At 38.6% G+C, this 27,730-nt stretch overlaps 1 protein-coding gene and 1 long non-coding RNA gene across 3 annotated transcripts in view; one reads left to right on the forward strand and one right to left on the reverse strand.

Annotated features, from left to right (window-relative positions):
* RAD21 (RAD21 cohesin complex component) overlaps positions 1-9,038 on the forward strand; it is a 29,644-nt gene extending 20,606 nt beyond the window's left edge. For both annotated transcript variants that reach the window (XM_061439096.1, XM_061439097.1), the window contains exons 10-14: positions 853-1,012; positions 1,426-1,571; positions 4,527-4,676; positions 6,441-6,524; positions 7,164-9,038. In XM_061439096.1, the coding sequence (XP_061295080.1) occupies positions 853-1,012; positions 1,426-1,571; positions 4,527-4,676; positions 6,441-6,524; positions 7,164-7,355 (732 nt within the window). In that variant the 3' untranslated portion in view covers positions 7,356-9,038. The remainder of the gene's footprint in view (positions 1-852; positions 1,013-1,425; positions 1,572-4,526; positions 4,677-6,440; positions 6,525-7,163) is intronic.
* The window catches only part of LOC133260601 (uncharacterized), a 122,632-nt gene that overhangs the window by 14,867 nt on the left and 80,035 nt on the right, over positions 1-27,730 (reverse strand). The window lies entirely within an intron of this gene.

The raw sequence follows: 27,730 nt of genomic DNA on the forward strand, positions 1-27,730 counted from the left end.
TTACTGTGTACCGTGGTTCAAGTCTACATTCTTTAGATGATGCTTTCTGGCTAAAACATGGCTTGATTCTGCTTTTCCCACAATACAGATTTCTGGCTTTATGAGAATTTCTTTTAATTTACAAGCCGTTTTCTAGAGTTGAAATATTCTTAGAACCGATTGTTTAAAAACAAAGTCTTTAAAGCAGCAAGCTTTGTTAAAACTGCTGTTTTTTCGGTGTACAATCATAGTCATTTGGAAGAAGGTTCTTAAGTTTTTTTTTTTTTTGACTTAGTAGTTTCATTTTCAGTAATTTTTCCTGAGATAATTTTAAATATGGGGGAAAAAACTCTATGAAGATGTTAAATAATTATATTTACAGTTAAATTTTTCTAAAGAACCTTAAAATATTAAAAAATCTTTCAAGTGTGGCATATATATGCACAAGCATATATATTTCCACTCAGTGGAATATTCAGTCATTAAACATACTAGAAATAATATAAAATTACTATATCATTAAGTGAAAAGGGTACTATGTAAAGCTATTGGGTATGATTTCAGTTAGATTGAGTTTTAAGTGTATGAATGTGAAAATAAACTGCAGGTCAATAAATTTAAAACTAAATCCCCAAGTTAAACAATGGATAAAAAAATTTCATCCTCAAATTATCTAAAATTGCTGCAATGAAAATCTTATAGGACTTCACATTACAGAATGGAGTGTGAATATGGTGTAACATTAAGTAGAAATCGTGCTCAATTTTATGTATATATACACCAACTATTAAAACATTGTAATGTTAGTGGTAGGGTTTCATTTCTTGTGATTTGTAATAGAGATTATATAATTGATTTTTTAATTTTTTATAGCTCTTTACACGCTGTCTTACACCACTAGTACCAGAAGATCTTCGAAAAAGGAGGAAAGGAGGAGAGGCTGATAATTTGGATGAATTCCTCAAAGAATTTGAAAATCCAGAGGTTCCTAGAGAGGACCAGCAGCAGCAACATCAGCAGCGTGATGTTATCGGTCTGTTTTACTAGAATAGTTCCCTCATAAAGTTTAAGTGAACATTTGGGTTAAATTTTACCTATATATTGCCCAAGTAAAAGAAATCAGGAACAAAGAAGTGTACTCAAATTTTGAACAGGGAAATACATGCTTTATATTCTCTGATTGCTTAGAGGTTTAGGAGTTGGCTGAGTGCTAGTCTGCTAAAGGATTGTCCTGCCTTGGACTGGAAGTGGCACCTGTCCTTTTAAAGCTCCCTCCCACTTTTAAATGTATTGTTATAAATTGACTAACTTTTGTGGAGGTAAAATTTTATTCTGCCTTCCTTACTAGGGAAAGTACCTATGTTGTAGCATATTACTATTAAATGGTTCTAAAATATTGTTAAGGGCTGTATGACCTAAGTCTTCTCTTCATGTGACCAATTGTAGATGAGCCCATTTTGGAAGAGCCCAGCCGCCTCCAGGAGTCGATGGAGACCAGCAGAACAAACTTGGATGAATCCGCCATGCCCCCACCACCACCTCAGGGAGTTAAACGAAAAGCGGGACAGATTGACCCAGAACCCATGATCCCTGTAAGCACACGTCTCCATCAAAATGTTTGGGATGTTCAGACAATATTTTAGATCCCTAGTAGTAGCAAGTGTTATTTAAGGAGACCTTTTGAAGTATCTTGGTTTGGGCAGAAAAGGAATGGATCCAGAGAGAAAAAATGGCAGCCAGGGATCTAAATATTGTGTGCCCTGAGTGGGAGTTGTTTTTAGTGTAGAAGTTTTTGTTTTTTTCTGACTCTTCTTGGATAGTGTTGCTTCAGAGTGGCCTGAACATCCTTGGCTAATATGGATTCCTTGATACTAGGTTCTAATTTTATTTTATTTCTCAAACATTAGCCCATGGTGAATCAGACAGTTCTAGATAGAATAAGAAAAGCAACATAAGGAACCTGTTAAATACATTTTGAATAAAATAGAACAAGCTTCCTGCTAATAAATAACTGTTAGCAAGATGGAACATTTTCCCTCCATTTTTATTGAGATAAAATTGACATATAAATTGTATTAGTTTGGGGTGTACAGTATAATGACTTGATACATGTATATATTGTGAAATGATTACTATGATAAGTTTAGTTACTATCCATCACTTTATACAGAATTAGATTTTTTTCTTGTCACACAACATCTACTCTGAGCAATTTTCAAGTATGTAGTTATAGTTGGTTGAAGCTCCTTATCCATGGATGTATACTGAGGGCTGTCTGGAATAAGTGTTTTATGTAAGATACTTTAGTATCCATGAATTTTTCTATTTAGAAGGGATCCTGAAACTAATCCCTTGCAGATACACAGGGACAGTTGTATTGTTCATTGTAATCATCATATTGTGTATTAGATCCCCCAAACTTACTTATAACTGGAAGTGTATACTCTGACCAACATCTGCTACATCTCATTTCCTCTGCCTTCTAGCCTTCATGACCACCATTTTACTCTTTGCTTCTGTGAATGTCAGCTTTTTAAGATTGCATATGTAAGTGATACAGCTGTCATATAGGACTCATCTTTCATTTCACTTAGCATAGTGCTCTCCAGGTCCATCCGTGTTGTCACAAAAGGCATAATTTCTTGTGATGAATATTATATCTGTGTGTGTATCATATTCTCTTCATCCATTTATGTGTTGATGGACCCTTAGGTTGTTTTCATAGCTTAGCTGTGAGCAGGGAAGCATCTTTTCCACATAGTAATTTCATTTCCTTTGGATAAGTACCTGGAGGTGAAATTTCTAGTTTTAATTTAAGTTTTAATTTTTTGAAGAACTTCCACAGTTTCCGTAATGGCTGAGCCAGTTTACATTTGCACCAGCAGTGCATGAGGGTTCCCTTTCTCCTCATCCTTGCCAACACTTGCTGCTCTCTCTCATCTTTTTTGGTGTTCTGACAGGTTAGTCATTCAGACAGGTGTCAGGTGATACTCTTGGGGTTTTTATTTACACTGACTAATTAGAGATGTTTTGAGCACCTTTTCTTGTACCTGTTGGTCATCAGGTATATTGTCTTTGGAAAAATTTGTGTTCAGATCCATTGCCCATTTCAGTTTGTTTTGCTCTTGAGCTAAGTTGAGTTGTTTATATATCTGGAATATTAGTCTCTTATCAGATAAATGATTTGCAGATACTTCCCCGTTCTGTAGGTTGCCTTTCCATTTTCCTGATGGTGTCCTTTGTAGTGTGTTTTAGTTTGATGACGTGCAACTTGTTTATTTTTGCTTTTATTGCCTTTGCTTTTGGTGTCAAATCCAAAAAAGTCTGTCAAGACCAATAAGTTTCTTACCAGTATTTTCTTCTAGGAGTGTTATGGTTTCAAATCTTAGATTCAAGTCTTTAATCCATTTCATTCTTATACATGTGGCTGTCTGGTTTACCCAACACCATTTATTGAAGAGATTGTCCTCTCCTTTTTGTATACTCTTGGCTCCTTTGTGCTAAAGTAATTGACCGTATAGTGTAGATTTATTCCTAGGCCTCTGTTCTCGTCCAGATTCTGCTTTATTGTTTAGCAAACATTCCTGCATATCTATAGTACAAAGTAGTTTCAGGCTAACTCGTTAAGAAACTAGAATATATTTGTCCAAAAAGTAAAGTAGCATCTTGCTACTTTGTTTAAGCTGGCTACCATTAAGTTCATTTCAGTGTGCTATTGTAAGTGAAAAGGAAGGTGGTCTGGTTTGAAGCTTCCCAAGCTTAAGTCTATAGAATACATTAATTTGGACAAAGGGAGACTTTTTGGTACCTTAGGCTCTTGGTTCAGCCTCCATGAAGATACTGGCAAAAGAATATTCCTTGCCAATTTTAAGAACTAGTTCTCTAAGCTCCCCCCCTCCCCACCCCAACCTGGTGTTAAGGAGTTGTAAAAGGCTGGGCATATTTTTCTCTTTGAGTTGAGGAACGGGAGCAGGTAATGGGTGGGTTGCTTTAGTACCACTCTCTGGATAATTGTTTCCTTGTCAGTATTTTAATGTTCTCGTTTGTTTGTATTAAGTCAGAGAAGAAAATACAAGAAATGGATCCAGAAAAATAGTCTCCTCATTTGTATTATTTGCTTCAGGAAGAGCCCAAAGGCCTATTTAGCACTCAAGCTGAGTTGCAATGACCTTAAGGCAGTCTTACACAGTAATGGTTGCCTGTGCCAGGCTAATTAATGGTAGAGTCTTTTTGCATTGCCCTTGGAGTTCAGTGGATTCTGTTTATTCCTAAAATGTTAATACAGAAAGTTTTGAGGGTTTTTTGTTAAGTGTTTGCAAATAGTAAGTATAAAAACAAAGCACCTTTGCTCTAGGATAGTAAGACAGTGAATGGATTTTCTTGTGTAAACTAATGCTGAGACTTGTAATCAGTTTTTGATTATGAGGAAGTGTGGAGGTGTGACTCCAGTATTTCTTTTCATTTTGAGAACTGCAGCAACTACATACTTAGAAGAAGCTACCTTTAAAATGTGCATCCTTAAATTGCCTTGTTTTTATTGCTTTAAGCCTCAGCAGGCAGAGCAGATGGAAATACCTCCTGTAGAGCTGCCCCCAGAAGAACCTCCAAATATCTGTCAGTTAATTCCGGAGTTAGAGCTTTTACCAGAAAAAGAGAAGGAGAAGGAGAAGGAGAAAGAAGAAGATGAGGAGGAGGAGGTAAGGAAATGTAAAAAGATCTGATGAGTACATTCCCATCCAGATTTAGTGAAAATCTTCCACCAGCTTGTTGTTATTTTTCATATTGGAGCTGAGTTAATTATCAGAGTGATGAAAAATGTTTGAATAAAAGCAAAACTTAGCAAAATTCTTAGTGGTCTAGACCAGGGGTCCCCAACCATTGGTCCAAGGCCTGTTGGGACCCAGGTAGGCCTCACAGCAGGGGGTGAGCGGCAGGTGAAGGAGTGAAGTTTCATCTGTATTTATAGCCATGCCCCATCCTCACACCACCTGAGCCCTGCCTCCTGTCAGATCAGCAGTGGCATTAGATTCTCATTGGAGTGCAAACCACTGTGAAGTGTGCATGCAAGGGACTCCTTATGATTATCTGATGCCAGTAGAGCCAAGGTGGTGATGCTAGTGCTGTGGAGCGCCTGCCACTGTCTCCCATCACCCCCAGATGGCAGCGTCTAGTTGGAGGCAAACAGGCTCAGGGCTCTTTACGTTATGGTAAGTTTTATAATTATTTCATTATATATCACAATGTAGTAATAGAAATAAAGCACACGATATATGTAATGCTCTTGATTCATCCCCAAATCATCACACCCCACCCCATCTGTGGAAAAATTGTCTTTTACAAAAACCGGTCCCTGGTGCCAAAAAGGTTGTGGACCACTGCGCTAGACCATCAAGACCCTCAAGTTTTATGCTGTGTTAAAGAACTCACTTGGTCCCTTGTGGGTTTTGGAGTACAAGAGGTTTGCCCTTTCGCTGATTTCTTGACTTCTAAATTGTAAGCTGCTCTGAGACGTTCTCTTGTGGTTGAGGGTCAGTTCTTACTGCTACTAACATCTGCCTCTCGTATAACCCCTCTATTTGTGAGGGGTTTGTTTTTTCGTTAGAGTGGAGTGGGATGTGACTTGGCTGATCTGGTTTTTATTTTTTAAAAAAGTAGAGGTAGTTTGGGAATGGATTTCCTTTTCCTCATGCACACTTTGGCTGCTCAGGGTCTTTTGTCTTCCCAACCCCCGCCCCTGCTTTTGTTGGATCTTTAAGATTGTTACAGAAGACTTAGATATTTTTCTGTTTGATGTCCTGTCAAATATTTTATTTAAACTTTTATGTTTAAAGTTTCTTCCAAGACTAATTCTCATTACCATCTGTTCATATTTGTAATTTATGCCAGCATAGGTTTCATAACCACTTAGGGCTTGATTATGAGCCTTACATTGTTTTAAAGTAAGAATTTAGCCCCAGAGTTCTTCCAGCCTGTGTTCTAGAGAATCTCAGACTGTGTTCAATTAGTATTTAAAATTATACTTTCTGATGTTTTTGAAATTGTTAACTCCTGGTCCTTTGGATATTATGTAGTTCCAATATAGTTTGGGAGTATCTCAGCTCTTGGCCGGTGCCAACCTCAGTCTTGTAGGTGGCAGGTGACTGGGAACCAGGCTATTACAGTTAAATATAAATTATAGCCCATTTCTTTTGAAACACTTGATGTAAGTTTCTTAGAGCGGCCAGTAACCCATTGCCTGCCAGCATTAGTCCATGGACCACACTGTGTAGACCCACGCTTCTAGATCAGTACAGCATCATGTAGTCAGCTAAATGCACAGAGGACGTTCTTCTGTGATTTAAGAACAGACTGAACTAAATGCTAAGTGTTTTTTCCACTAACCAAAATGCACAATTTAGAGCTTTCAGGAGATAAGTTTGTCAGTTTTTTGTCAGTTTTTGTGTGGGGTCATTTTCACTTAGGATGAAGATGCTTCAGGGGGCGATCAGGATCAAGAGGAAAGAAGGTGGAACAAAAGGACCCAGCAGATGCTTCATGGTCTTCAGGTATGCCAGTGAAGGCTTAGAGAAAAATTTCATCAAAGGCTTCTGGCATTGTTTCCTTAAAAGGAAAAGTTACATGCTGTATAACCAGCAAGTCTGCCTTTTGTGAAACTTCTTCCAAAAGCACATACCTTAAACTACTTTAATACATAAGCTGTTAGGCTAAAATCGAGCCTGGAAAGCATCCAGGTGAATACTTTCCCTTTGTTACTCTGCAAAGCAGAGCTTCTTGGTGTGTGTATACATCTTATTTTGGGTTGAGCAGATTTAATGTGTTGAATCATTAAGTTTGTCAAATCATTGTACAGGGTTAGAGTGTCACTTATCCTTGGGCCTTCATGTATCAGATACAGAGGAGATTGCTTGAGTGTCTATGAAATACCAGGCAAGATGCTCAGGGTCTCCTAAAATAGATTCAAAGGATAGTTGAAAGTTTGGGAAACTGTAAGTGCTACATTTTACTATTTTATCAGTTCGATTAAATCTACAAAGAAAGAAATGAGTCTGTGTTAACATTGTCCCTTTGCTTTTTTAAAACATGAGAAACATTCACATAATATACAAAAATAGTATGCTTCTAAAATTACTGCTTTGGTCTGCTGATTACTTTCATTTAATCCTTCCTCTTTGGTTTTATTTCAGCGAGCTCTCGCTAAAACTGGAGCTGAATCTATCAGTTTGCTTGAGTTGTGCCGAAACACGAACAGAAAGCAAGCTGCAGCAAAGTTCTACAGCTTCTTGGTTCTTAAAAAGCAACAAGCTATTGAGCTGACACAGGAAGAACCATACAGTGATATCATTGCAACACCGGGACCAAGGTTCCACATTATTTGAGCAGCTAGAAGCGTTAGAGCTAGTGTTCATTTCACTAGTGTGTACAAATTGCCCCCGTGTGTAGGGCACACAAAACCCTTCCAGAAAATTTAGATTTTTGTCTGTACAAAGTCTCTGCCTTTTTTCATTTTTTCCAGTATTTTAAATTTACCCATTTCCTCTTTAAGCAGAACTGCTCGTATGGTGTTTGTGTTCTGGTGGAGAAAGCAAGCACCCCAAGATCAGTCCAGAACAGATGTGTGCAATATTGGCGCATATAATTGAGTAGCAACGGAAGGTTGGAGTTTCTCTCTTAGTTCTCCATTACTGCATTCTAAAGGAGAACGTTTCAGGGAAAACCACCTGCCAGTTAAGAACAGTAGTGTGAATCTTTGACAGAAATTGTGTTTTCTCATCAGCAGCACCCGGCAGTCTTAGAAGGGACCATTGGCCTTCGGGGATGGTGCCCCAGACAGACTGTCTTCTCGGGATAAGTTTTAAAGTATAATTTCACAATTCACCACTGGGGGTGGGGGTTGGTATGTGAAATTGTACTGTAACTATAAAAAGGTAGGACTTGGTTTAAAGTGCCCTATTTTGTAAATCATTCCATTTGAAACTTTTTAACTGTGCTGACATCTGTTGTTTTAGTGAGACTCTAAAATGAGCAGAAATAGACTTTTAGAGTAGAATGAGTATAAAAAGCATCTCTGATTTTCCAGGAGCTGTAAATCAAGGTTTTAAAAAGATGTTTGGACATATTTGAGTATTCAGATCATGAAAATAGAAATTGCTGTGCTAACTGAAAGGACAGACTGATGGGAAACTGTACAACTGGTAGACTTAACCTTTAAGCAGACAGTGCTGTAAAAACTAATGGCTTCTTTGATATTTATTGTAAGTTTTAGTACTGATCTTTTTTTCCAAAGCTTGCACACTCCTTTGGAACTGTAATAGCTTTGCAACAGAAATCCCATAGTTTCCTATAAATTAAGTGAAAAACATCCAAATAAAGGCTTTAAATATTAACAGACCAGGTAGCACCAGAAATTATGTGACTGTTATGATTATCAAAACATGTCTTAACTTTTTAGGGCAAAATTACACACTAAAAGTTCTAGCTTAAGTGTTGGCACTTGTGTGGAAAAAAAAATCACTCAGACTTCAGTGTATACCCAATAATTTTAAATTATGTGAGATGTTTTAAATTTGTGAACTCGTAATTCCTGTTTTGATGATTCAGTTTCTTGAGATGGTAATTGTATAAATTGCTATTGCCGCTTTATTTCAGTATCATGTGCCTGTAAACCATGGATTTTTCTCCCTTTGTATAAAGACATTGTAGATAATTGAATGTTTGATTATAGAAAGGTCATTAGTTTCTCGTTACACATTTTGTTAGTCTGGTTTTTGTTGCTTATCGGGTTTAATATTGTTCTTGAAAATAGTTGATGCTATGTTATGTATAACTTTTCTAATAAAAGTTGTGTTATAAGCTGTAAATTTTGGAGTATTGTTATTCAGTTGGTGGCATTCCCCAAGAATATTGCTTCATCTTTTTTGCCTTAACTAGAATAATTATCCACACAAATAGTGAATTTTTCAAGAGATAGAGTACAAAATAATAAGTCTTTACAAGGTGTATTGGTGTATTAGAATGTATTAAGATTAAAATGAAACTAATAAATGGCTGATGCTGAGGAATCTTTTGGGGCATAGTTACAGTCTTGTAATTGCTAAGTACATAGAAATTATGACATGGTGGGTGGGGGTGTGTCCTTGGGGGTCTAAACAAATGTAGCCAATTAACAACGTTCTGGAGATTTGCTGGATCCATCTAAGAAATCTACTTTAGCCAGGGCATTCAATAGGTAACTTGCAACGTACCCATCTTTACATTCAAGCATTTGACTTGTCCCACCACCATCTGTGAACTTTTAAGACACTTAAGACTTCATGCACTCAGGAAATAAAGAAAAGCTTCTGTTTGAAAGCTGATGCTTGGTAGAGATGCAGAGGTACAGAGCACCTGTGCACACAGCAGGGGAAGAAGACGGGTGGAGCAAGTGGAGAGAGCACTGACATACGTACAGTACCACGGGTAAGATAGCTGGTGGGAAGCTGCCACATAACAGGGAGCTCAGCTCAGTGCTCTGTGATGACCTAGAAGGGCGGGACGGAGGCTCAGGAGGGAAGGGATGTACGTATGCATACAGTTAATCCATGTTGCTGTACGGCAGAAACCGTCAAAACACTGTAAAGTAGTTATATTCAAAAATATCTTTTTAATATAAATACACAGAGGGGAGAAAAAAAGCTGATGCTTAGGGTTCAGGCTTCTAATTTAGCACTCCTGTAGGGGCTGACTGTGATCCTCTTCAGAGACTAGGAAAACCAACAGACACGTCTAGCTTGCTTCAAGTCACCACTATATCCCTGAGACGAGATCATACACATGTCTGATGCCTCAGCTTTCATGGCTGCTGCCTGAGGGAAGGACCCTTGATCAGCTAATTCTGATAACCAGCAGGATTCACAAGCTGACATTCAAACCACAGGACTGTAGCAAACAGCAAAGGAATTAACCGACTCAGGAGTGCACGTGCACACAGAGCCAGGCCCAAATCAGAGGGAGCAGACAAAATGCCCACCTGGAAGGTGCCTAGATACGAACTTTACCAGTTAACTTACAACCAAGGAGCCAAGAATATACAATTGGGAAATGACGGTCTCTTCAAAAATGGTATTAGGAAAACAACCACCACGTACAAAAGAATGAGGCTGGAAATTACAGAATTTACTATAAATCAAGTAAAGTTTGAAAGACGTAAAGCCATAAAATTCCTGTAAGAAAACAGGTGATAAGTTCCTTGAAATCAGTCTCAACTAAGATTTTTTTGGATCTGACCGTAGAAAGCGACAAGACTACCAAGTAGGACTATATCAAACCAAAAAGCATTTGCACAGCAAAGGAAACTGCCAGAAAAAATGGAGAAAACATTTACATTATATATCTGATAAGAGATTAATAGGTAAAACTTGAAGAAATCATACAACTCAATAGCAAAACAATCATTTTAAAATGGGGAGAGCATCAGACATTTTTCCAAAAAAAATATGGCCAACAAGTACATGAAAAAAATCAGATCATTTCTAATAATCAGGGAATTGAAATCAAAACCACAGTGAGATAGCATGTCACACCTGTCAGAATGGCTATTATCAGAAAGACAAGAAATTACAAGTGTTGGTGAAGATGTGGAGAAAAGGGAATACTTGGTACACTGTTAGACTGAATAGGTGTAGCCACTATGGAAAACAGTATGGAGGGTCCTTTAAAAATTAAAAATAGAGTCCACGTATGATCTAGCATATCTGCTTCTGGATATTTATAGGAAGAAATAAAAAACACTAAAGAAGACACACATCCAAATTTATTGCATCATTTTTTATAATAGCCAACATATAGAAGCAACCTAAGTGTCTATGATGGATGAATAGATAAAAACCGTGTGTGTCCTTTATACACACACACACAGACACACAATGGAATATTCTTCAGCCATAAAAAATGACACAAAACCTCACCATTTGCAAAAATGGATAGAACTTCAGAACAGTATGCTAAATGACATAAGTCGGAGAAAACCAAAGACCATGTGATATCACTTATATGTGGAATCTAAAACAACAAAAACTCCCAAATTCACAGATACAGGGAGCAGATTAGTGGTTGCCAAAGGTACATGGGGAAGGAGGGATTGGTGAAATGGGTGAAGGAGGTCAAAATGTATAAACGTCAACTTAGAAGTCATAGGGATGTCATACATGGCACAACTGTGACGACAGTTGTTAATGCTGTACTGCATAAGTGAAAGTGCTAATAGTGTATCTTAAAAGTTCTCACAAGAAAAAATTTGTAATTACATATGGTGATGGGTGTTCACCTGTGATCATTTTGCAGTATATACAAAGATCAAATCAGTATGTTGTGCACTTAAAACTAATGATATATTCACCTCAAGAAGGCAAAGTGGTTGTCTGAGGAGGCCTTACGAATAGCTGAGAAAAGAGAAAGGGCAAAGGAGAAAGGCAAAGATAAACCCAAGTAAATGCAGAATTCTGAAGAACAGGAGAGAGAAAGTCTTCTGAGTGAACAATGCAAAGAAATAGAGGAAAACAACAGAATGAGAAAAGACGAGATCTCTTCAAGAAAACTGGAGATACCAAGGGAACGTTTCATGCAAAGATGGGCATCATGAAGGACAGAAACAGCAAGGACCTAACAGAAGCAGAAGCGATTAAGAAAAGGTGGCAAGACTACACAGAACTATACAGAAAAGGTCTTAATGAACCAGATGACCATGATCACTCTAGATGTGGTCACTCACCTAGAGCCAAACATCAGGGAGTGTGAAGTCAAGTGCGCCTTAGGAAGTATGACTATGAACAAAGCTAGTGGAGGTGATGGAATTCATGTGGAGCTATTTCAAATCCTAAAAGATGATGCTGTTAAAGTGTTGCACTCACTATGCCAGCAAATTTGGAAAACTCAGCAGTGCCCACAGGACTGGAAAAGGTCAGTTTTCATTCCAATCCAAAAGAAAGGCAAGCCAAAGAATGTTCAAATGACCATACAATTGCACTCATTTCACATACTAGCAAGGTAATGCTCAAAATCCTTCAAGCTAGGCTTCAACTATATGTAGTCACTGAGAACTTCCAGATATACAAGCTGGATTCAGAAAAAGCAGAGGAACCAGAGATCAAACTGCAAATATCCGTTGGATCATAGAAAAAGCAAGGGAATTTTTTTTTTAATCGATTTCTTCTTCACTGACTATGACTATGTGATCACAACAAACTGTGGAAAATTCTTAAAGAGATGGTAATACTAGACCACCTGACCTGTCTCCTGAGAAACCTGTATGCAGGCCAAGAAGCAACAGTTAAAAACAGACATGGAAAAATGGATTGGTTCAAAATTGGGAAAGGAGTACATCAAGGCTGCATACTGTCACCCAGCTCATTTACTTATATGCAGAGTACATCATGTGAAATGCTGGATTGGATGAAGCACAAGTTGGAATCAAGATTGCTGGGAGAAATATCAACACCCTCAGACATGCAGATGATACCACCCTAATGGCAGAAAGTGAAGAGGAACTAAAGAGCCTCTTGAAGAGAAGTGAAAGAGAAGAGTGAAAAAGCTGGCTTAAATCTCAACATTCAAAAAATGAAGATCATGGCATCCAGTCTCATCACTTCATGGCAAACAGATGGAAAAAAAGTAAAAATGGTGACATTTTATTTTCCTGGGCTCTAGAATCACTGCAGATGGTGACTGCAGCCACAAAATTAAAAGACATTTGCTTCTTGGAAGGAAAGCTATGACAATCCTAGAAGAGATACCACTTTGCCAACAAAGGTCCATATAGTCAAAGCTATGATTTTTCCAGTAGTCATGTATGGATATGAGAATGGGACTATAAAGAAGGCTGAGAGCCAAAGAATTGAGGCTTCTGAACTGTGGAGCTGGAGAAGACTCTTGAGAGTCCCTTGGACAGCAAGAAGATCAAACCAGTTAATCCTAAAGGAAATAACCCTGAATATTCATTGGAAGGACTGAAGCTGAAGCTCCAATACTTTGGCAAAGAGCCGACTCACTGGAAAAGACCCTGATGCTGGGAAAGACTGAGGGCAAGATGAAAAGGGGGTGACAGAGAATCAGATGGCTGGATGGCATCACCGACTCTATGGCCATGAGTTTGAGCAAACTCCAGGAGATGGTGAAGGACAGGGCAGCCTGGGGTGCTGCAGTCCATGGGGTTGCAGAGATAACAACACCTCAATTTAAAACAGAAGTAACAGCTGAGAACTTTCCAAGTCTGGGTAGAGAATTATATATCCAAGTATACAAAGCTAATATAACCCTATTAACTCAGTGCAAATAAAACCATATCTAAGACACATTATAATGACCCTGTCAAAAATCAAAAATAAAGAGATAATCCTAACAGCAGCCAAGGGAAAAAGATAATAACCTATAAAGAAATTCCCATCAGGCTCTAAGCAGATTTCTCAACTAAAAGTCTAGGTCAGGAGAGATGCAATGACATATTCAAAGTTGAAAGAAAAATAATTGCCAGCCCAGAATTTTCTAGAGCATAAAAAAAAATCTGGCGGAGCTCATCAGCCCTAGACCCACTTTGCAAGAAATGCTAAAAGTAGTTTTTCCAGCTGAAATGAAATAATGTCAATCAGTAACATGAAAATGTACAAAAGTATATAGCATATGGGTAAAAGTAAACATTCAAACTTAGAAAACTAATTCTGTAGTAGGACGATGTGTTAGCCACTTAACTACAGTATAAATATCAAAAGAGTATTAAAAATAATTGTAGCTATTATAATTTGTTAATGAACACACTATATAAAAAGTAAATAATGCTTCAAAAATTTAAAGGCAGAAAAGCAAAAAGGTGAAGCTCTTGTAGACAATTAAAGTTTCTATCATCTTAAAATAGACTGTTTTATGTATCAGATGTCTTATGTAACCATCTTAGTAACCACAAAGCAACAGCCTATAGTAAAAGTGTAAAAGATAAAGAAAGGGGACACAGAATAAATGATCATAAAAAATCACCAATTTACAAAAGTAGCCAGAAATGAGGTAAAAACAAACAATGGAAACATAAAAAGAAACTGATAATGATTAATAAAACTGCATTAGTTAAGTCCTTGCATATCAATAATAACTCTAGATATGTGTGAGTTGAATTCACCAATGAAAACACCCAGAATGGCTGAAGGGATTAAAATCTAGACCCAAATATATACTACCTACAGCAGACTCACTTCAGAGTGAAGGGATGGGAAAAGATATTCCTTACAAGTAGAAACAAAAAGCATGTGGAGGCAACTAATCTTGTACCAAACACAATAGACTTTAAGCCAAAAACATTAATAAGAGACAAAGAAGGTCAAGGCATAATGATAAAGAGGCTCAATTCACCAAGATATAGTAGTTATAAATATTCACATAGCCTACATCAAGGCACCCAAATATACACATTATGCGTCCTCAGTCGCTTCAGTCGTGTCCAACTCTGTGCGACCCCATGGAGTGTAGCCCTCTAGGCTCCTCTGTCTATGAGGATTCTCCAGGCAAGAATACTGGAGTGGATTGCCATGCCCTCCTCCAGGGAAACTTCCCAACCCAGGGATCGAACCCAAGTCTCTTAACGTCCTTTGCATTAGCAGGTGGGCTCCTTACCACTAGCACCACCTGGGAAGCCTTTGCTTTACAGCAAATACTAAACATCTCTGCAGGGAGAAAGAGGCAGTAATAGTAGGGAGTTCAGTACCCCACATTCAACACTGGATAGATCGCCTAGACCAAAATTCAAAAATGAAATGTTGGACTTAAGTGATACATTAGACAAGATGGATTTAGACATTTAGAGAACATTCCATCCAAAACCAGCAGAATACACATTCTTCTCAAGTACACATGGAACATTATTCAAGAATAGCTATATATTAGACCATCAAACACGTCACCAAATTAAAGAAAACAATATCAAGCATCTTTTCTGACAACAATGGTATGAAATTAGAAATCTACTGCAAGAGGAAAACTAGAATATTCACAAATATGTGGAGATAAAATACCCTTGAGCAATGAATGGGTTGAAGAAGAAATTGAAAAAGAAATAAAAAATAAATTCGAACAAATAAAAATTGGAAATAGATAAAACCAAAACTTACGGGATGCAACAGAAGCAGTTGTAAAAGGGAAGCTTATAGCAGTAAATAAAAATACCTATAAAAGAAAAAGATTTCAAATAGCCAACCTAACTTTACATCTTAATAAACTATAAAAAAGAAAAAACAAAGTCTAAGGTTAATAAAATGAAGGAAATAATAAATTCAAGTGGAAATTAATGAAATAGAGACTAAAAAAGATATTAGGGAAAAAAATGAAACTAAGAGCTTTTTTTTTGAAAAGATAAACAAAATAGACAAATGTCTAGGTAGACTACTAATGAAGAGAGGACTCAAAATTAGAAATGAAAGGGGAGACAAATTTATAATAGAAATACAAAGTATTATATGGGAATATTATAAACAATACATGGCACCAGAGTAGTGGATAAATTTCTAGAACCTACAAGACTGAATTAGGAATAAAAAATCTGAATAGAAAAATCACAAGTGGTGAGATTGAATCAGTAATCAAAAACAATCCACTATATATAAAAAAAAAAAAAGCCCAGGAGGAAATGGATTCACTGGTGAATTCCATCAATCATTTGAAGAATTAACACCAAACTTTCTCAACCTTTCCAAAACATAGAAGAGAAGGAACACATGCAAATTCATCTAACCAGCCCAGCATTACCCTGATACCAAAAACAAACAAGGACACTACAAGAAAAGAAAACTATAGGCCAATACCCCTGTGGAATATAAATGCAAAAATAGCAAAATATTAGCAAACTGATTATAACAGTATATTAAGAGGATCATACACCACAACCAAGTTAGATTTTTTCTAGGGATGTAAGGATGGATCCATATCTGCTGATCAGTCAATGTGATACACTTCAGTAACAAAAGGGTAAGAATCAACAGAGGTACAGAAAGCATTTGACAAAATTCAACATCTTTCATTATCAAAACTCTCAACAAAATGGCTGTAGAGGCAATGTACCTCAACATAGCAAAATCCATATAACAGGCCCACAGCTAGCATCATACTAAATGGTGAAAGGCTGAAAGCTTTTTCTCCAAGATGAAGAGCAAGGCAAGAACGCCCACTCTTTGAACTTTTTATTAAAAACAGTACTGGAAGTCCTAGTCAGAGCAATTAGGCAAAATAAATAAATAAAGGCATCCAAATCAGAAAATTAAAAGTAAAGCTGTATCTACTTACACATGATAATATATATCAGTTCAGTTCAGTCGCTCAGTCGTGTCCGACTCTTTGCGACCCTATGAATCACAGCACGCCAGGCCTCCCTGTCCACCACCAACTCCCAGAGTTCACCCAAACTTATATGCATCGAGTCAGTGATGCCACCCAGCCATCTCATCCTCTGTTGTCCCCTACTCCTCCTGCCCCCAATCCCTCCCAGCATCAGGGTCTTTTCCAATGAGTCAACTCTTTGCATGAGGTGGCCAAAGTATTGGAGTTTCAGCCTTAGCATCAGTCCTTCCAATGAACACCCAGGACTGATCTCCTTTAGGATGGACTGGTTGGATTTCCTTGCAGTCCAAGGGATTCTCAAGAGTCTTCTCCAGCACCACAGTTCAAAAGCATCAATTCTTCAGCGCTCAGCTTTCTTCACAGTCCAACTCTCACATCCATACATGACCACTGCTAAAACCATAGCCTTGACTAGACGGACCTTTGTTGGCAAAGTAATGTCTCTGCTTTTGAATATGCTATCTAGGTTGGTGATAAATTTCCTTCCAAGGAGTAAGCGTCTTTTAATTTGATGGCTGCAATCACCATCTGCAGTAATCTTGGAGCCCCCCAAAATAAAGTCTGACACTTTTCCACTGTTTCCCCATCTATTTCCCATAAAGTGATGGGACCAAATGCCATGATCTTAATTTTCTGAATGTTGAGCTTTTAAGCCAACTTTTTCACTCTCCTCTTTCACTTTCATCAAGAAGCTTTTTAGTTCCTCTTCACTTTCTGCCATAAGGGTGGTGCCATCTGCATATCTGAGGTTATTGATATTTCTCCCGGCAATCTTGATTCCAGCTTGTGCTTCTTCCAGCCCAGCGTTTCTCATGATGTACTCTGCATATAAGTTAAATAAGCAAGGTATATATAGATAACCCTAAAGACTCTCCCCCTTAAGAAAAATGTTACAATAAACAGATTTAGTAAAGTTGTAAGATACAAAATAAGTACACAAAAATCAGTTTCATTTCAACACATTAACAATAAATTATTAAAATGAGAAATTAAGAAAATTGTCTGATTTACAATTATATCAAAAAGGATACAATACCTAGGGATAAATTTCATTAAGGAAGTGAAAGAGTATACATTGAAAACTATACAATATTGATGAGAAAAACTGAAGACATGAATAGATGGAAAGATACTCTGTGCTTATGAATTAGAAGAATTAATATTATTAAATATCCATACTACCTAATGCAATAAACAGATTCAATGTAATCCCTAACAAAATTCCAACAGAAATAAAATAATCTGAGGAAAACAACAGACAGGCAAAGCCTAGAGATCTCTTCAAGAAAATTAGATATACCAAGGGAACTTTTCATGCAAAGATGGGGATAATAAAGGACAGAAATGGTATGGACCTAACAGAAGCAGAAGATATTAAGAAGAGGTGGCAAGGATACACAGAAGAACTCTACAAAAAAGATCTTCACGAACCAGATCATCATGATGGTGTGATCACTCACCTAGAGCCAGACATCCTGGAATGTGAAGTCAAGTGGGCCTTAGAAAGCATCACTATGAACAAAGCTAGTGGAGGTGATGGAATTCCAGTTGAGCTATTTCAAATCCTAAAAGATGATGCTGTGAAAGTGCTACACTTAATATGCCAGCAAATTTGGAAAACTCAGCAGTGGCCACAGGACTGGAAAAGGTCAGTTTCCATTCCAATCCCAAAGAAAGGCAGTGCCAAAGAATGCTCAAACTACTGCACAATTGCACTCATCTCACACACTAGCAAAGAAATATTCAAAATTTTCCAAGAAAGGCTTCAATAGTACATGAACCATGAACTTCCAGATGTTCAAGCTTGTTTTAGAAAAGGGAGAGGAACCAGAAATCAAATTGCCAACATCTGTTGGATCATCAAAAAAGCAAGAGAGTTTCAGAAAAGCATCTATTTCTGCTTTATTGACTACACCAAAGCCCTTGACTGTGTGGATCACAACAAACTGTGGAAAATTCTTCAAGAGATGGTAATACTAGACCACCTGACCCACCTCTTGAGAAATCTGTATGCAGGTCAAGAAGCAAAACTTAGAACTGGACATGGAACAACAGACTGGTTCCAAATAAGAAAAGGAATACGTCAAGGCTGTATATTGTCACCCTGCTTATTTAACTTATAATGAGAGATGCTGGAGAAATGCTGGACTGGAGGAGGCACAAGCTGGACTCAAGATTGCCAGGAGAAATATCAATAACCTCAGATATGCAGATGACACCACCCTTATGGCAGAAAGCGAAGAAGAACTTAAGAGCCTCTTGATGAAAGTGAAAGAGGAGAGTGCAAAAGTTGGCTTAAAACTTAACATTCAGAAGACTAAGATCATGGCATCTGGTCCCATCACTTCATGGCAAACAGATGGTAAAAAAGTAAAAATGGTGACAGATTTTATTTTCTTGAGCTCCAAAATCACTGCAGATGGTGACAGCAGCCATGAAATTAAAAGACGCTAGCTCCTTGGAAGGAAAGCTATGACAATCCTAGACAGTGTATTAAAAAAAAGAGACACCACTTTGCTGACAAAGGTCCATATAGTCAAAGCTATGGTTTTTCCAATAGTCATGTATGGATATGAGAGTGGGACCATAAAGAAGGCTGAGCACCAAAGAATTGAGGCTTCTGAACTGTGGTTCTGGAGAAGACTCTTGAGAGTCCCTTAGACATCAAGGAGATCCAACCAGTCGATCCTAAAGGAAATAACCCTGAATATTCATTGGAAGGACTGAAGCTGAAGCTCCAATACTCTGGCAAAGAGCTGACTCATTGGAAAAGACCCTGATGCTGGGAAAGACTGAAGGCAGGAGGAGAAGGGGGCAACAGAGGATGAGATGGCTGGATGGCATCACCGACTCAATGGACATGAGTTTGAGCAAGCTCCAGGAGATGGTGAAGGACAGGGGAGCCTGGCGTGCTGCACTCCATGGGGCGCAAAGAGTCAGACACGACTGAATGACTGAACTGAAATGAACTGAAAATTTTGTATGGAATGACAAAGGGCAGAGTAGAAGGACATGTGCTTGTCTCCTGTGAACTCCAAAATTACAATTCGCTGCTGAACAACCATCGACAGAAGAGTGTTGGATCCCACCAAAAAAAGATACCCCACGTCCAAGGGCAAAGGAAAAGCCCCAGAAAGATGGTAGGAGAGGAGAAATTACAGTTAGAATCAAACCCCATACACACCAAAGACGCTTGGAGGGCTCAAACAAAACCTTGTAGACACCAGGAGACCCCACAAAAACTGAGCCAGACCTCCCTTTGAGTAGTTGAATGTCTCCTGTAGAGGTATGTGTCAGTGGTGGCCTGCTGCAAGGGCAGGGGCTCTGGATTGCAGCAGTCCTGGGTGTGGCAAAAGCCCTCTTGGAGGAGGTCGCCATTAACCCTACCATAGAGCCACCAAGCAAATGACCCACAAACTGCAGAACAGTTATAGCAAATAAATTCTCATACTGTTAAGAAAGTTCTAGGACCCACAACAGATTTCCCAACTTGAGGATCTGGCAAAGGGACTGAGAACCCCCAGGGAAATTGACTTTGAAGACACCAAATAGCTAAAGAAATTTTGAGAAGAGCAAAGCTGGAGGAATCATACTTCCTAATTTCAATTTATATTTCAGAGCTATAGTAATTAAAATAATACAGTATTGGCAATAAAAACAAACAGATCAAAGAACTAGAATACAGAACTCAGAGATAAATTCACTCATATATAAATCATTTGATTTACAACAAAGGCACCAAATAAATAACATTGGGATATCTGGGTTGTTGTTTTAGTTTCTAAGTCATGTCCAACTCTTTGCAATCCCATAGACTGCAATCTACCAGAGTCCTCTGTCCATAAGATTTCCCAGGAAATCTGCAAAAGAATGAAAATGGGCCCCTATCCTATACCACACAGACAAATCAACTCAAAAATGGATTAAAGACTTGAACTTAAGACCTCAAACTGTAAAACTCCTTGACAAAAACACAGGGTGTAAAGTCCTTGACATTGGTCTTCACGATTTTTTGGATTTGACTCCAAAAGCAAAAATAAGTGGGATTACAAAGTAAAAAGCTTCTGCACAAAGGAAACCATCAAAAAAATGAAACGGTAACCTACAGAATTGGAGAAAATACTTGTAAATCATCTGTTTGATAAGAAGTTAATATTCAAATTATACAAAGAAGTCACACAACTTCAAATCAAAAAAGAAAAAACAGAAACCACAATGAAATATCACCTCGCACTAGCTAGAATGCCTATCACCAAAGAATAAGCCAAGATATGGATTGCAGCCATGAAGTTAAAAGATCCTTACTCCTTGGAAGGAAAATTATGACCAACCTAGACAGCGACTCGATGGACGTGAGTTTGAGTGAACTCTGGGAGTTGGTTGGTGATGGACAGGGAGGCCTGGCGTGCTGCAATTCATTGGGTCGCAAAGAGTCGGACACGACTGAACGACTGAACTGACCTGAACTGAGACAGCATATTAAAAAGCAGAGACATTACTTTGTCAATAAAGGTCCATCTAGTCAAGGCTATGGTTTTTCCAGTAGTCATGTATGGATGTGAGAGTTGGACTATAAAGAAAGTTGAGCAGAGAATTGATGCTTTGAACTGTAGTGTTGGAGAAGACTCTTGAGAGTCCCTTGGACTGCAAGGAGATCCAACCAGTACATCCTAAAGCAGATCAGTCCTGGGTGTTCATTGGAAGGACTGATGTTGAAGCTGAAACTCCAATACTTTGGCCACCTGATGCGAAGAGCTGACTCATTTGAAAAGACACTGATGCTGGGAAAGATTGAGGGCGGGAGGAGAAGGGGACGACAGAGGATGAGATGGTTGGATGGCATCACTGACTCAATGGACATGAGTTTGGGTAGGCTCCAGGAGTTGGTGATGGACAGGGAGGCCTGGCGTGCTGCAGTTCATGGGGTCACAGAGTCGGACATGACTGAGCAACTGAACTGAACTGAACTGAACTGATGGAAACCACTTCAGTGTTTTTCAACAACAACAAAAAAAAATGGGGAAAAAATATGAATATACAATGTAAATACAAATGTATGTAAATATACATCACACACAATGGAATATTATTCAATCATAACGAGGGAATCCTGCTATTTACTCCAACGTAGGTAGACCTTGAGGACCTTATACTAAGTGAAGTAAGTCAGAGAAAGACACATACTGTATGATATCACTGACATGTGGAATCTAGGAAAGCTGAACTCACAGAAGCAGAGTAGAATGGTAGGACCGCAGGCTGAGAGGTGGGGGAAAAGGGGAGTTGTTGATCAGAGAATAAACTTCAGTTATGACATGAGTCTGGGAATCTAATGTATATGATGGTGATTATCATTAATAATATCTTCTTATATCCTTGAAAGTTGCTGAGAGTATAGATATTAAATATCTTCCCTACAAAAAAAGAAGTGGTAATTATGTGAAGAGATACAGGAACTAGTGAACACCATATTGGTAATAATTTTGTAATAGATAGGTGTATCGATCAACATGCTGTGCTCTTTGTACAATGTTATATATCAATATTATCTCAATAAATTTACAGAAAAAAATGAATGAAATGAAAGAATGATCATTATAGTTAATTGGCAAAACTTTCCCACTTTCTTTGAAAGAAACTGCAGATTTTAATACACTTTCGTTTAACGATCTTTTTCCAAAAATATTAAACCATACAATGCTAAATAAGTGAAAAATAATTATAAATTCTTAGAAGTTAGAATGAGTCATCTGTGATCGTCCTAACCTAAAAGCAAGTAAACATTCCTATTATTTAGAAAAATGCTGTTAAATTTCTAAGGTGGCATGACCTACTGGTTAGTATAACACAATCCAATAAATACCATTATATATGTCTTCAACCATAACATGTCTCTTGAAACCATGAAAAAAAAAATGAGAAAATATAACATTAGACTCCCTGGTAGAAAAACTACTGACTTCACAATCAGACACAGTTGAATTTAAGACCCCAGCTCTGTCACTTCACCTTTCTACACAGAAGAACTGTACGAAAAAGATCTCAATGACCGGGATAATCATGATGATGTAATCTCTCACTCAGAGCCAGACATTCTGAAGTGTGAAGTCAAGTGGACCTTAGGAAGCACTACTGCCCATAAAGCTAGTGTAGGTGATGGAATTCCAGCAGAGCTATTTAAAAATTCCTAAAAGATGATGCTATTAAAGTGCTACACTCTATACATCAGTGTCTCTATAGAACAGTCTTTTGGACTCTGGGAGAGGGAGAGGGTGGGATGATTTGGGAGAATGGCATTGAAACATGTATAATATCATATATGAAACGAGTCGCCAGTCCAGGTTCGATGCACGATACTGGATGCTTGGGGCTGGTGCACTGGGATGACCCAGAGGGATGGTATGGGGAGGGGGAGGGAGGAGGGTTCAGGATGGGGAACACATGTATACCTGTGGTGGATTCATTTTGATATATGGCAAAACCAATACATTAGTGTTAAGTTAAAAAATAACATAAAATAAAAATAAATAAATAAATAAAGTGCTACACTCAATTGTCAGCAAATTTGAAAAACCCAGCAGAGGACACAAGATTGTAAAAGGTCAATCCTCATCCCAGTTCCCAAGAAGGGAAGTACTAAAGAATGTTCTATTCTTTAGTACAATTGCACTTATCTCCCATGTGAGTAAGGTTATGCTCAAAATGCTCCAAGCTAGCCTTCAGCACTACATGAACCGAGAACTTCCAGATGTTCAAGCTGGATTTAGAACAGGCAGAGGAACCCAAGATCAAATTGCCAGAGATCAAATTTCTCACTGGATCATAGAGAAAGCAAGGGAATTCCAGAAAAATATTTACCTCTGTTTCATTGACTATGCTAAAGCCTTTGACTGTGTAGATCATAACAAACTGTGGAAAACTCTTAAAGAGATGGGAATACCAGACCACGTTACCTGTCTCCTGAGAAACTTGTATGCAGGTCAAGAAGCAACAGTTAGAACCCTGTATGGAACAACTGACTCATTCAGGATTGAGAAAGGGGTATGACAAGGCTGTTCATTGTTATTCTGTTTATTTAATTTAAATGCAGAGCACATTATGTGAAGTGCCAGAATGGATGAGTTACAAGCTGGAATCAAGACTGCCAGGAGAAATATCAACAACCTCAGATACGTGGATGATACCACTCTGATTGCAGAAAATGAAGAGCTAAAGAGCCTCTTGATGAGGATGAAAGAGGAGAGTGAAAAAGCAGCTTGAAACTCAATATTAAAAAACTAAGATCATGGCATCCGGTCCCATCACTTCATGGCAAACAGAAGGGGAAAAGGTGGAAGCAGTGACAGATTTCCTCTTCTTGGGTACTAAAATCATTGTGGATGGTGACTGCAGCCATGAAATTAGAAGACGATTACTTCTTGCCAGGAAAGCTATGATAAACCTAGACAGTGTGTTAAAAACAAAGATATCACTTCGCTGACAAAGGTCCATATAGTCAAGGCTATGGTCTTTCCAGTAGTCATGTACAGATGTGAGAGCTGGACAATAAGGAAAGCAGAGTGCCGAAGAATTGAAGCTTTCAAACTATGGTGCTGTAGAAGACTTCTGAGAGTCCCTTGGAAAGCAAGGAGATCAAACCAGTCAATCTTAAGGGAAACCAACCCTGAATACTCTTTGGAAGGACTGATGCTGAAAGCTCCACTGATACTTTGGCCACATGATGCAAAGAGCCAACTCATTGGAAAAGACCCTGATGCTGGGAAAGATTGAAGGAAGAAGAAGAAGAGGGCAACAGAGGATGAGAAGGTTGGATGGCATCACTGATGCAATGGACATGAACTTGAGCAAACTCCAGGAGATGGTGAAGGACAGGGAAACCTGGTGTGCTGCTGTCCATGGAGTGGAGAAGAATTGGATACAGCTTGGCGACTGAACAACTGTCACTTACCACTAATATGCCTTAAGCAAACCTCTTCTTTTCTCTGAACCTCAGTTTCCTTATCTTTAAGGTTGGGTAGCAAGATCTCACAAACTCATGGGGTTTGTGAGAATCAAATAACATACTCTATGAACACAACAAGCATCAAACCAGACCAACAGCTCATACCTAGAAAGTATCGGGAAGTATGTAACTACCTGCGTCAAAACATTTTTCTTTTGTCACTATATACACAATATCACACACACACACCAAAAAAAATTCATTTCTACAAGTCTCTAAGTCTCTTCTATAAAAGTAATTTATGGCTTCCCTGGTGGTAAAGAATCTGTGGGAGATTCTGGTTTGATCCCTGGGTCTGGAAGATCCCCTGGAGAAGGAAATGGCAACCACTCCAGTATTCTTGTCTGGAGAATTCCTTGGACAGAGGAGCCTAGTGGGCTACAGTCTGTGGGGTCGCAAAGAGTTGGACACGACTGAGCAACTCACACTTTCGCTTTCATAGATATAATTTAAGAATTTATCACTTCAGGAAAACAAATACTGTATATTAATGCATATATGTGGAATCTAGAAAAATGACATAGATGATCTTATTTGCAAAGCAGGAAGAGACACAGATGTAGAGAACAAATACGGACACCAAAAGTGTGGGGGATGAACTGGGAGACTGGAATTGACATATATACACTTACCACATATAAAATAGATAACCAATAAGAATCTACTGTATAGCACAGGGAACTCTACTCAGTGCTTGGTGGGGTCTAAATGGGAAGGAAATCCAAAAAAGAGGAAATAAATACGTATGTATGGCTGATTCATACTGTACTTTGCTGTACAGCACAAACTGTCACAGCAGTGTAAAGCGACTATGTGTGTGTGTTGGTCACTCAGTCGTGTCCAACCCTCTGCAACCTCATGAACCCCATGTTTGCCAGGCTCCTCTGTCCATGGAATTCTCCAGGCAAGAATATTGGAGTGGGGAGCCATTCCCTTCTCCAGGGGATCTTCTCGACCTAGGGGTTGAAACCGGGTCTCCCACATTGCAGGCAGATTCTTTACCAACTGAGCCACAAGGGAAGCCCAAAAAGCAACTATATTCCAATTTAAAAAAGAAGAAGAATTTATCATTTATAAAACCTGGAGGACAAAGACATACATAGACAACCAGCCTTGCTCCATAAATATGGGAAGCGACCCCTGGATGTGACCTCCCAGGCGGAGCTGAGGGCCCTGGGCATTAGGAGGTGACTGGAGCCACTTACTTTGACTACTTTCTGGTCCTTCCTTGTCATCTTGCTTTCATGCTGTTTCCTCTAAACATTTACATTTTTTTCAACTAGTGAGTCAACATAGGAATTTAAAATGGTGGGGGGGCTCTTATTCCAAGAACATGCTTCCAGGAGCCTCTGCTTCCTGTTCAGTATTCCTCCCACTTCTCTCCCAGCCATGCATTGTCAGGAGGGTATGTGCTTAGGCACGTCCGGCAGGTAATGGAAACGAGTGACAAGGTCGGGTGTGCAGCAAGACAGCAGGGGGAGGATAGTGGTGAACTGGACAAACAGAAGTGGGAGGGGTGGGTGGTGTCTGTTAAAATCTCATCAACTGCTGGTTCAGAAAATAGGACCCAGTGATGCCACATTTAGAGGTTTATCAAGAGAGGCCATGAATCCAGATTTTCTTGAACACTGATTTTTAAATGTGATATATGATCCAAAATTGCTTCCAACATCATGCAGATCCAGCCCCAGCTGTGTGGCTTCTGTTGCGTGGAGTATAAAAGCTGGAAGGAAAGCAAGGCTTCCAGGACTGTTTTCTCTGCCACCACTTCAAAGACCACAGGCTGGCTGCTTCCTCTTTAAATAACACTGTCTTCATTTCTCCCAGGGCCTTTATTTGATTCTCCAAGCCCAACAGGAGAATTCTTACTTGACTTTATGCTTCAGCTCATGGCCTCTACGACCTTGTATGATAACCACTGTATAACCATTTTATAAGCATAAACCTAACAGAAACCTCTTCTTAGAAGCAGGGCTAGAAAAAAATTACACACAGAGACAAAAGTCTCACCCTCTCAAATTTCCAAAAGCCCAACAATGCAGTGTTTCTCAGATGTTATGAATGCAAGAGGCATGTGGGAGATTATGAATCTATAGGCTTGAAATCTGGCCCAGGAATCTGCATTTTTAACAAGCATTCCTGTGGTTCTGAGGCAGATGATATTTTCAGATACCACAAGTTAGCCCCAGCCTTAGAGTTGTCATGTCAAACACTCGGCCAGCATCTGGAGCCCCAACTGGAAGGAGGAAGAGCCCTCCCCGTGGTCAGTTATTATTTATGCTCTAGGACTAATTAGTTCTCAAATGGCCAACAGCTGTGCAGTGGGAAATTCCCACACAATTCAGAGATGGAATGAGGTTGTCCAAGTTGAGCAGACTGATACAGTATTATTTCCACAGGGCATCTGGCCAAAGGGGTTCTCAAGTCCCACTCTAATTATCCCAGTTGCTGGCAGTCTCCTACACAGTAGGAAAATAAACAAGAGAACCAACTCATGGATGGATAATAATCATGTAAATAGCAATCATCTAAACATTGATAGGTGTACTAAGTCAAGTCAGAGAAACACAAATGTCATATGACATAATTCATACAAAGCATCTAATTTAATGATATAAATGAACTTATTTACAAAACAGAAATAGACTCACAAATTTCAAAAACAAATCTATAATTACCAAAGGGGAAACACTTTGAGGAAGGAGGAATAAATTAGGAGCTTGGAATAAACATACACTACTATATATAAAATAGATAACCAACAAGAACAGGGATCTCAAGGCAGTATTCTGTAATAAACTATTAGGGGGAAAGGCTCTAAAAAAGAATAAATATATGTATCTGTATAACTGAATCACGGTGCTGTACACCTGAAACTAATACAATATTGTAACTCAACACATTTTTTTTAATTGATAGTTTCTCTTTATTGAGAGAGTTTGGTTGCGCTGAGGGTATGAGATTGGAATAAGAGAAAGGTGAATTGAGTAACAGCTCTGTCTCTAACTAGAAACCAACCATGGGACTGCCTTCACTTCTCTACATCTTGGTTCTCTACTGCAAAAACTAGTCAAGGATCCTATGAGGATTAAATAATACAATGCAAGCAAAGCACTTACAGTGCTTGGCCTGTGGTCATTGCTGTTTATCTATTAGCTATTATGCAGGGTACATCATGAAAAACGCTGGGCTGGATGAAGCACAAGCTGGAATCAAGATCACTGGGAGAAATATCAATAACCCCAGATATGCAGATGATACCACCCTTATGGCAGAAAATGAAGGAGAACTAAAGAGCCTCTTGATGAAAGTGAAAGAGGAGAGTGAAAAAGCTGGCTTATAGCTCAACATTCAGAAAACTAAGATTATGGCATCCAGTCCCATCACTTCATGGCAAATAGA

The sequence above is a fragment of the Bos javanicus genome, chromosome 14 (genome assembly GCF_032452875.1).
Source record: "Bos javanicus breed banteng chromosome 14, ARS-OSU_banteng_1.0, whole genome shotgun sequence".
Taxonomy (NCBI): Eukaryota; Metazoa; Chordata; class Mammalia; order Artiodactyla; family Bovidae; genus Bos; species Bos javanicus.